This window comes from Capsicum annuum, chromosome 10 (genome assembly GCF_002878395.1).
Source record: "Capsicum annuum cultivar UCD-10X-F1 chromosome 10, UCD10Xv1.1, whole genome shotgun sequence".
Classification (NCBI taxonomy): domain Eukaryota; kingdom Viridiplantae; phylum Streptophyta; class Magnoliopsida; order Solanales; family Solanaceae; genus Capsicum; species Capsicum annuum.
Genome location: NC_061120.1, coordinates 133,259,160 through 133,270,241, shown reverse-complemented (window position 1 = coordinate 133,270,241; position 11,082 = coordinate 133,259,160). Strand labels below are relative to the sequence as shown.

The 11,082-nt window shown below is 35.0% G+C and overlaps 1 protein-coding gene across 10 annotated transcripts; it reads right to left on the bottom strand.

Moving 5' to 3' along the window:
- Positions 1–4,221: 4,221 nt before the first annotated feature.
- Positions 4,222–10,393, bottom strand: LOC107845892. 10 transcript variants are annotated; one of them, XM_047398158.1, is made up of 6 exons: positions 10,282–10,373; positions 7,644–7,752; positions 7,270–7,337; positions 7,043–7,183; positions 6,772–6,899; positions 4,222–4,828 (listed from the first exon to the last, which is right to left on the bottom strand). In XM_047398158.1, exons 1-6 carry the CDS (start codon positions 10,314–10,316, stop codon positions 4,674–4,676), a joined length of 636 nt encoding a protein of 211 aa, XP_047254114.1. In that variant the 5' UTR covers positions 10,317–10,373; the 3' UTR covers positions 4,222–4,673. The 10 variants fall into 10 exon arrangements, 2 of the variants coding, with proteins under 2 accessions (XP_047254114.1, XP_047254115.1); XM_047398159.1 differs by having other exon boundaries at positions 4,224–4,828; positions 6,984–7,089; positions 10,282–10,369; XR_007045881.1 differs by lacking the exon at positions 4,222–4,828 and adding an exon at positions 9,163–10,087 and having other exon boundaries at positions 6,856–6,899; positions 6,984–7,158; positions 10,287–10,393.
- Between the last annotated feature and the right edge of the window lie 689 nt (positions 10,394–11,082).

Genomic DNA, 11,082 nt, shown 5'->3' with positions numbered 1-11,082 from the left:
GGATCTCAAGATTTTCAGACTTATTTTGAACTATTGATTGGAAATTGGTAAAAAGATTCATGGGGTATGGGGCCCATTTTTATTGAAACAATATCCAATGGAAACTCTTATGGTTCCACTTAGTCCAAAATAACAAATTTAGTATAGTAGCATAATTCATTTTTATGTGCATGGGGTTTTGAATGAATTTCACGCACCCGATTAAAGTCCATTCAGACTTAGCATTTTTGTCGATTTTTGACCATCTAGTGCAGCCCACTAATGATCTTCTCATTTGTGAAGAGTTAGCCTCATTCGGAAAGGGCCAAGTCTTTGCCATCGTGATCGGGGACCTTCTTTCTCGCATTCGTGATGAAGGTCGCCATTGACCCAAATCCTTTTTTCTTTACAATTGAGACCATTAATGTCGCATTCATGATAGACTAATTTACCTACCTTCGTATTCTTGAACCATTGCTTGGATTTGCAAAGGGTAATGTTTTTAATCATCTCATTCGTGGCCTTTGGCCATCATAATCGTAAAGGCTAATTTCTTGGGAATGCATATCTTATCTCCTCCAATTTCTTCATTATTTCTTAGCCATATTTCATTATTTTTGGAGCTTGAAACATGAAAAAATGTGGAAAATCGTCCATTGAGGTTCAGGTAAGCTAATTTAGAACCTCTTGATCATTTTTCATTATTTTTTTCCGTTAAATTCCACTTTTTCCTTGTTAATTCCTAGAATTAGTTTTCGAATGTTCTCAAGTTTTTGGGATGATTTGAGTCCCAATCTGTGCTTAAATTTTGAGCACACATTTCTTGTCCTTCGAGGGACCTCATGATAGATTCAATTTTTGAATTTTATTTATGGGCCCCATAGGATTATTCTTGGCTAGATTTTGGGCCCAAAAGATTTAAATTGTAATATAGGTCTCATTTTGCTTATATTAATATGTAGATTATGATTCTGATAGCATGCATCATTCTAAGATTGTTGGACAAAAATGAGCAATTTGTGGATGATTAGAGATTATGATTCAGCTTTGAGGCATGTTAGGATGTACTATTCTCTATAATATTGTGTTTTGTATAGATAAAAACTCAGTAGGAATTATAGGATAAGTTTATACCTAGTTATATCATGACTTGACCTAATTAGGGGATTTAGAATAGAAATGTAACTAGCGCATTAGCCTAAAATCAGTTATGGTTGTAGGATCCTATTTCACTTTATTATAGACTTGTTTAACCATCGATTGACATGAAGGATCCTTTAGAATAAGACTTACTAAATTACTTAGTGAATTAGATGATATTCTTCTATCAGATCCTTCTAGTAGCTTTATGCCCTTGTCTCTCATTGTTTCCTAGATTATGGTGTTGATATCTTATTAAGATATATGTTGTGGGCCCAATGCCATGGTTACAATATCATATGGACACTAGATTAGTTCTTTGCCCTTTAATAGGACGTGGTTCTAGTTGATAGATGCTTACAATTATATCATTTAGATATTGGTGATGACATGTATACATTTAGACACATTTGCATTTATTTAGTGGTACGATTCCAACTAAAACCTTGATTTTTCTAATGTTTTCTAAAAATAGATTTATTTTCGCTTTTAACTCTAAAACTGATTCTTCTAAAATTGAAATTGTACCACCCTTATTATTGGACTATGATATTTCAAACTAAAATTAATACTTTGGAAAATTAGACCGAGGCTAATTTCAAACCATTTCTTGATCCACTTTTCTTACCACTACTTACTTACTTCAGTTAAGGAAGATTTCAACCCCTTTTATATTATCATATCGCTTTAGTCCCATAGTAGATCTTGGATAACGAATTTATGTGTTTATACTTAATTAGCATCGGTATGACTTTGATCACCCCTTTTTCTTATTTTTCTTTGGTGCTAGATGGAGTGGTTTGATATGGATCATAAAAGTCTTTGTTTGGACTAGGGAATGTATAGGGATATCCAGAGTCTTCTTTGGTCTCTTTCATCCGATGAGCCACAGTACTGGAGAAGAATGGCCACCGTTGGTCCTGCCTTTGTGAGCTACTATGCTGGAGAAAGTATATACACTTGGCATATTATGACACTTTATTGGTTGATGGTACTAAATTATCCTTTTATTCATTTATTAATATGTATTACCTATCACCAGTATAATTGTTTGGCACTTGTATTTATCAGTCTTATGAAGGGTTGTATAGGTACATGTTATGGTTATTGTATGCTTGTACCTTCTGGACTTATGGGGGCCTAGTTAGGCTATTGGTTATCTAGGGCTAGCTGGTTACATATTTATTAGTTATTGCGTACTTCATGGTTGGTGGGTTATGGATCGGTATCCGAGGTTATCGATATGTTTCTGATCCCTTTTATCATATTATGGTAAGGTTTATTATTGTAACATAATCTTATGATTATGCTCATTTTGGTTAGAGACCCTTTTTATGCTAGAGGTAGCTCTCTACTTATTTATGATCCTGATGATGTAGACTAGTTCCCTTAGAGTAGTGATGTGCTATACAAATATAACACTTTCGATGCTTAAAATGAGGAAAAGATGCAAGTTTATGAGGTTATTTTGTTAAATATGATGCATTTTGGGTATGTTTTGCACGAAATCATGTTTTGAATTATAAGTTCGTGAAAAAGGTGTTTTTGGCTATTTTTGGAGCAATTATGAATATTCAGAATGTTTTTCAGCTTGTTCGTGATCAAAGCATGTTCGAGAATCGAAGAAGAGCTGAAAAGATGACTCCCGACACCTACTAAGTCAACCTATGGATCGCATGTAGGACCTATGGACCGCAGGTAGGCAAAGCAAGTGCTAGAAGTCCAAATTTCCAAGAGCTGAACTTGCAAAAATTTTTCTTCCGGTACCTGTTGTTTGTACCTACGCCCAGTATCAGGTCCGCAGGTACTACCTGTACCCAAGTCCAGACCACGGGTACGGACCACATTTGCCCACCGATCCTGTATTCTCCTTTTTGGTGTGGGCTTTGGTTTTAGGGTTTTCTCATGTACTATAAATACCCTTTATGTACTTTTTAGTAGGAGTTACATACTTTTGATATTCACAAAAATATTTTGATTTCAAGATCCGATTTTGATTAGGGGATTTTCTTGTATTGACTTTGGTTCAGTAATACAGTTACGGTTGTGGGTTTATTACTTCTTATTATTGTGATTTCATCTATGCTTTCAAATATGTATTTTATTGGTTTCTTCACAAGCACGAGCGACTAAAACCCATAGCTAGGGTTGTGGAAACCCTGACGGATTGACCAAGTAGGGTAAGTGCTTTTGTTGTTTTGAACTGATACCCATGCATGTATTGTTTTATCTTTATTATGATAGTTTTGTTAATGGGTGCATACATTAGGATCCCACCTAGATATTGCCGCTTACTCCAAAAGAGGATTAGTGACTAGGAAAAGATAAAGACAACAGTAATTTGGAGTTTAATTGTCGATCCACGCTTCTAGGTTCTATCTTAGTAAGATGGTTAGGTTTCATCCAATAACTATATACTCAAAAGGTAACTGTTAACTGGGTTCAAGATAAGGGTTAGTAAGGCGACACCTTGAGACTCAAAAGGTAAAGGGTAAAATCCTTCTGCTCGTCCAAAAGACTGGAGAAGGTACATAACTTATCAATTTTGCATGCAAAGTATGGGGTTGGTTCAACAAAGTATGATAAGCCTACAGAGTTGAGAAGTTAGAAGGAACACAAACCTAGTGTTCACCTACACTGATTACAACCAAAGTCAATATAGTTACATGCTTGAGATTACTACACAAACCCCCCCCCCCCCCCCCCCCCCCTCCCCATTTACTTTTCTTGTTCTGCCCGTTGACTACAATTGCTGAGATCTACAAAGCCATGTGTTCCTTTTGGATTCAACTATAGGCAACACTTTTTGGGGATGGCCTAAAGAGGCGTAACCTTTGATCAAAGGCCACACTTTTTAAGTGTTGCCATATCAACTACATTTAAAAAGCATGACCATTGTAAAGGCCACACTTTGCAGCTTGTCATTGGCAACACTTTTATTTGATAAAGTTACACTTACAAGTGTTGCCTTTGTTTTGCTATTGGGCACACTTCACAAGCGTAGCCTTTTGTAGCACCTCTATAACAACACTTTAAAAATATTGCCTTTGTTTTACTATTGGGCACGCTTCACGAGCGTAGCCTTTTGTATCACCTCTATAACAACACTTAAAAAACGTGGCCTTTTCTTTATTACTAGCCACGCTTCAATCCTCTATGACAACATTTGTAAAGTGTAAGCATGCTTTTGCCACACTTTTGAAGTGTAGCAATATTGACTAAAATTTGATAGTTCAAGCCACATTTTACAGAAATGGCATTAGGCATATAAAATGTTAGTATGTAATTTCTAATTGAAAAATAATTATTTTGATCAAAATGTATACATCACTAAGCACAATACATAAATATACATATTTATATATAATCTCACGCACCAATTAGCTAATAAATAATTGAAGTGCATAGATTTGATTTTAAAAAAAACATGTCTTTTACATACTAATTAGAAAACAACATAATAAAAATTTGTACCAAGTTCCACACAAAACCAAATATATACAAACGTATATCAAAATATTTCAAAAATTCTTCATCATTCACTTCAATATAGATCAAACTGAGTTGTGGCGCCCACCATTCAACCACACAATACCAAATATATATAAACGTATATCAAAATATTTCAAAAATTCTTCATCATTCACTTCAATATAGATCAAATTGAGTTGTGGCACCCACCATTCAAATTTGATCACCCGCATTGATCCTACACATTCAAAATGAAACAAAGTAAGTAAAATTATGCTCAACAAATATACAAACATTTTTTCAATCTTGAATGAGAGAAGTATGTGAATCCAAAGTTCTTTAATTCATTCCAACAGACTTCCATTTCCAAGAAGAAGAAATTGAGTCAAAAGAACTACTTTGTGGGCCAATTAATGTGCAAGCAATAACTGAAGTTTGATGTACTAATTAATAGGATTATTAAACCAAAGAAGTTCACTTTCTTTTTCTGAAGTGAACTAATTTGCGAACCAACTGGCGTGCTAAAGGGTGGCATTTCTAATCTTTGCACAGTGACCTGGTTAGTGCATCTGTATCTGCTTTCAGAGTAATGAATATGACAATACTCAAGGATCAACCTTCACTACCCTTAGCTGCTACTGGCAGTGAACTGAATCCGCTCTTTTGCTTTCCAAATACGCATCTGCTGTCTTGTACAGAAGGGTAATGTTTGAGAAATTATGTGAAGCAGCAGGGATTGAAGTATTGGTTTGCATTATCATGGAGGGGGTAATATATGAAAAATTCGTTGAAGAACGTGGGACTGAAGTATTACTTTCTTTGCTAGAAGTTGTTCTGTTTTGGAAGTATGGAAAAGTCATTCCAATCTGAATCACATATTTAATTTTGACCATTGAGGTGAGTGCTTCTAGTTGGCATCAAGTTGTGCAGCTGGCAATGAGTGCATTCTAACTTCTGTGGTAGCTGTAACATGACAAGTAACTAAAAGTCTCTATCTTGTTTAATATGAACAATTCATATAAAAAATTAGAATCATGATCGACTTTAATCCCAGGGAGGGGGCGGAGAGGTTTGAAAAAATCTCAGAATGCATCTCTGATGTTCAGTGAGGAATAATGATGAAATGGTTGCATCTCTGGGTTAGGAACTGGGAAGGTTGATTTTGTCGTGGACAGATGTATGAAAAGATATTTTCCCATCATACAAGTCCTCCTTAAACCATTTCTGAGGTTCCATTAGCTATGCTATAGGATGCAGGAGGGTAGGGAATAGTATATTTTTGGAGGAAAGTAGCACCCCCGCCCAACCACCCGCACACACCAAAAAAAAAAGAAAAAAATCAAGGAGGACAACAGCTTTTCCCACTTCGCTTCTTTGGTGACTTGAAATCCCAACCATATGGTTGGAGGATAGGGCCCTTCACACTATTATCCCTTCCTTGACTTAAAAAAAATATGTTACTAGTGTTAGCCTATATTAATCTAAAATGTAATATAATGTCAGTGAGTGCACAAAGATTAGCAATTTCATAGTCTGGTTAACAAACATTTGTCCAATTTTACAAGAAACAAAGAAATTCTAGATGACAATAAAGACCTTTTTTCCTTCTTGGTCAGCCAAGTTCTAAAGCATTGTGCCTGATTTATCCCATTACTGTATATATTTCACCAATAAAGAACTTTTTTCCTTCTTGGTCAGCCAAGTTCTAAAGCATTGTGCCTTATTTATCCCATTACTGTACATTTCACTAGTAAACACTCTTGACAAAATTACTGTTTTCAGCCATTTCAGCAATTTTTTATATGCTGCTATCATCAAGAGATGATGACTAGGTGCCTGCTTAGATTGCGTAGAACATTGGACAGAAGTTCAGAGATCATCATCACATTGTTTAGTACACCTACCATAACCCATCCCTCCAACAACTGCCACAATTTTCTGGGATGAACAAGTAATAAAAAACCATATGATTCTATGCATAGGGAAAAGAAGAGGCGTGCAACAGATTAGTGAAGTAATTCAGGTGTAACACAACAATTTAAATAGCTACAATCTCAGGATGCAGATTCACAATACCGGCTTAGAAAAAAAGAACCTAGAACTATCAGGTTTCCTAGCGCCAGAAAATAACAGCCAATTTGACACTAAAAATTTTCTTTTCCTAGTAATGTTCACTCTTACCAGCATGCATACATATGCTTAGAAAGTTTGACATAGCATTCTCCCATAAAAAGAGTGAGGAAAGAGGACATATCGGGAAATTCCTCGCAAAATATAACAAGTTCTCCAGTGATATAAATCCACCACCCCTGCAGAATCAATCAAACAACTTAAAACCAAGACAAGATTGCAATAGACAGAATGAGAAATTAATCAGGAAGATGTTAATAAACCTGAGAATACTCCTTTTTTTCCTTCTTTTCAATTTTGGGAAAGTGAGATGCTGATGTACCTAAAGTCAGTAGATGGATCTTTTCCTTGCCAGCCCATTTCCTTCCACTGTTCAGATATCAAACCATAAAGTTTTTCCTCAGGAAAGGCAACTTTCCACAAAGCTTTTAAAGCTTCCTTTAGGTCAAAAACAAAGAGAAATCTTGAGGAACAAAGAATGTCATAAGCAATCTGAATGAAATGTCAAAGCCTTAAATATATTACTAAGATGTCTTGCACAGAAGATACCGATGCTCAGGGATGGAACTATCATATGCAACATCTATACGGTTTTGTAGCCTTAGCAAACATTCCTCCTGAGATTCACAAAGTATAGAAAAAACATCATTAGCAACTAATACGTATAAGCCATTCCATACTTCATGAGCAATCTCATTAAAGTGGAAAGCCAGAAAATTTAAACAAATCACTTGTGCCTAAGACATGGCACAATTAGATACAAATATCACAACATATCCAGATGCAGATGAGCAGGTTTGTCCAACTCAACAAGAAAAGTAAGAACAAAATTGAAAAAGACAAACTAGTACTGCTACTTCACACATTCTCAGTATTCAGAAAGCAGGAAATATAACTTCATATAACCTCCACAAACATATTACCTGGGATGGAGTTAAATCAAACGATGGACGAGCATCACTCTCTCTCCTTTGAGCACAAACACATGAAAGGCCTCTGCCAAGCCATGCTGCTGATCCTGCCACAACCTCGCTGTAACAAAATAAAATAATTGGCAAAAGAAAATGGAAATCCTAGACTTTCCACTAATGAAATGTTTCTATTATAAGTGAGACTGGAATGCAGATGTCAGATTAAAAAGCGCTTTTTTCTAGAAACGCGTTCACATCTGATTAAAAAAAATGGTCATTTTCAGGTATAATATTGTGACACACTAAACACTGCGACAGTTGAGCAATGATAAATAAGCTCAATTACATTATCAGGAAACTATAATACAGATAAACTACAACACATGGCATGAAAATGGAAATAAACATAAAATGTGTTCTTATGATACCTAAACATCATGGACTGTAGTAATACACCAGAAATTATGAAGGCTACTTCCTGCTTTATTTAGTAGTTTAGTGACTACGTAAGTATTGTTATGCTGATCTGATTTGGTCAACAATCATGATAGAATTAGGAAGAAATGCAATGCTATATAGATAAAATCAAGGCCAGTTAGCAGACTTTTTCCTGCAAATATACGGTGCAACTAATATTTTCAAATGTTTGGCTCCAGAAAAGGTGAAAAACAAACTATATCAAATCACTTCATGTTACCCAAAATGTGGATCTATAGAAAAGAGCTTACTCACAGTTGTATCAACTAGCTTCAAGGGTGTAGCTAGAGTTTGGTATACAGCTTTTATATGACCAAAAAGTTCTAACTTTTTATGTTTTGACAGAAGAGAAAGTTCTAATATCAAACAACAAATAGAGCTGAAGTTCAGCAGATGAATGATGAATTATAGTACTAGACATCATTCTCCAACAAGAAGGCAAACACTAAAAGCAGAACAGATTAACCGAGAATTCTAAGCACGATGAATCAAAATAATTGTAAGTATAACACAACAAGAAAAGTGGACCATCCTCTGTTAAGCCTCTGTTTAGCTTCATTAAAGATAAAAGATGTATCCAGTACCATCACCAAAAAATTAATATGAATGATGTTACTGTTAACTGTACTAATATGTCCTAGTTCTCTATCCATAATGAGAATATGCTGGATAGATTCAGTCAATTAAAAGACACACTTCCTGCCATTCCTATGGAAAAACTCTATAGTAGATAAACCTAAAAGCACAAAACATGAATAGCAGTGAGATCTACAGCCATGTGACATCAGTAAATGGCTTTTTTTGGCAAAGAATATATCTACAGAATATCACAATGTGTAGCACAAGCGACTGCTATTTCTTTTTTATTTTTTCTTCCTCTTTTGTTCATGTGAGACACTATCTGCACAGGAAAATCTATGTAAATACATTCTTCATAGATCTATTGAGAAGAAGGCTAAATAGAGACGTGACATGACCCTCAGTGAAACATCTAGTTCACTTTACTCTAACAATAGGGAGCGGAAGAACATTAACCGAAGTCAAAATGTTATACCACTGCAAGCGCAGTCCTTCCTAACTCCTGTAGCAACAACCATCAACCATAACTGAGCCAATCCAAATCCATTTTACCCAAATTAGCTTACTGCAGATCAATTACAAAACAAAGTAAGCCATCCTCCACTACCATGTAATTGTTGTAAAACCTACACAAACTGAATACAACCAAATTCTGAAGGAATTTTGCCCTTAAGGTAACCCAGACATGTTCAAAAATGCTCTGGAACATTTTCATCTACAGAAAACTTCAGTACTGGTGAATCACAAATCAACTCAACGAGACCAATTTTTTCCCAAACAAATGCACGAATTTTTTACTATCCAAAAGGTAGGTAGGTCGGTAAGTTACCGAAAGTTCAAGGAAAGAAAAGGAAGCGGCGGATGAAAACTCACCACACTTTTCAATGCAATTAGGCATGAATGCACCTAATTTTTCAATTCACAAATCCAAAATCTCAATAAAATTTACTCCTGAAAGTTCGTCCATGTTGACCACCTTTGACTTGCATCTTCTTAATGCCTTTAATGATAAACTTATTAACTCATCAAACAAAAAAAATAGTCCACTGTAATAGAAGAATGTGAACATGTTTCATCAGGAAACTATTGGCTTCCGAAATTGGAGCCCTGCGTATTTTCTTTAGAGGAGGGGTTTCGTCTTCAGCATCTCCATTCTGTTGATGCTCCTGGTTCTGCTCGTGAGATTGATTTCCAGGAGTTTCTCCCGACTCACTTATTGCAGATTGAGTTTGATCCATGCCACTTACCTCACCATTCTTGTCCCAAAAATTAAGCTTTCTATGAATAGAACCAAGCATAAGATCCCCAAATTGCAGCTCATCTAAGTTCTACAGAATAGCATTTTGAGTACTCATCCACACAATTGCCTCTCAACAAAGATTTCTGCAACAACTCACTTCCTAAAAGAAAACAGAAATAACATAAACAACCAGCTACCAAGTCCACAAGATACACATTACTTTAACAAAATAAAACTGCTCAGACATATCATGCATTAATTCCTGATCATATATTCCTCGTTTCAATTTCTGAACTAAAACTACATCAGGGGTTGTATTCGGGGACTAACTTATTATCCCCGTAAATGTAATACCTTACCGTACTCAACATCCCTGTCCTCAACCCCATAGCTCCATAGATCACCTGTGTTATGTTTCAATAAATTTTGAAACAAATTATTTTTAAAAGTTATATTTCAATTAGTATTGAAACAAATGTATCACTTATAAAGTTTTGAGTTAATTTGACAAATTAATTATTCATTAAGTTTTATGTTATAGGTTTTTGACAGAATGAAATTTTTTATTTTAAAATATACATGAACCTATTAACTATTACTTAATTAATATACTTTTCATGCACGAAACTTTCATTCTATAAATATTATTTTCTTTGATTTGAAAAGACAAGCACTTAAAACTACTTCCCCTTGGAAAACACTTGAGAGAATCACCAATTCAAGAATAGAAGAGCAACATTCTTGAATGCTGCTTATTTTGTGGCTTAGTTGAATCCCGAAGATAGAGTTGTCACTTGTTCTTCCGTTTGCTCGTGGGAGAGACTCCAACTATCTTTAAAAAACGTATTATTATGCCTCTAAGCCAAACAAGTTTTATTTTAAATTTCTTGTACAATTATCATTATTATTTTAACAATTTGAAGATAGTTGTTTCTATGGCTTCTACATCAATATCAAATAGTATTCCATCTTTGCCTAATCCTAATTTTGAAATATTTGATGGCAAATACTTTTCTAGATGGCATGGATAGATGGAATTTTTTTTAAAATGATTAAAGTTGGCATATGATCTTGAAGAACCTTGTCCTAATTCTCCTGGTTCTGAGGTAGCATCTGACGAGGCTACTTTGATTAAAGAAAAAATTGCCAAATGAC

Coding starts and splice junctions, on each gene's coding strand:
- LOC107845892 (XM_047398158.1), bottom strand. CDS start 10,316: ATGGGGTTGAGGACAGGGATGTTGAGTACGGTAAG. Junction 7,753..10,281: donor GGGATGTTGAGTACGGTAAG/GTATTACATTTA, acceptor ATTTTGTTACAG/CGAGGTTGTGGCAGGATCAG. Junction 7,338..7,643: donor TTGATTTAACTCCATCCCAG/GTAATATGTTTG, acceptor TGTGAATCTCAG/GAGGAATGTTTGCTAAGGCT.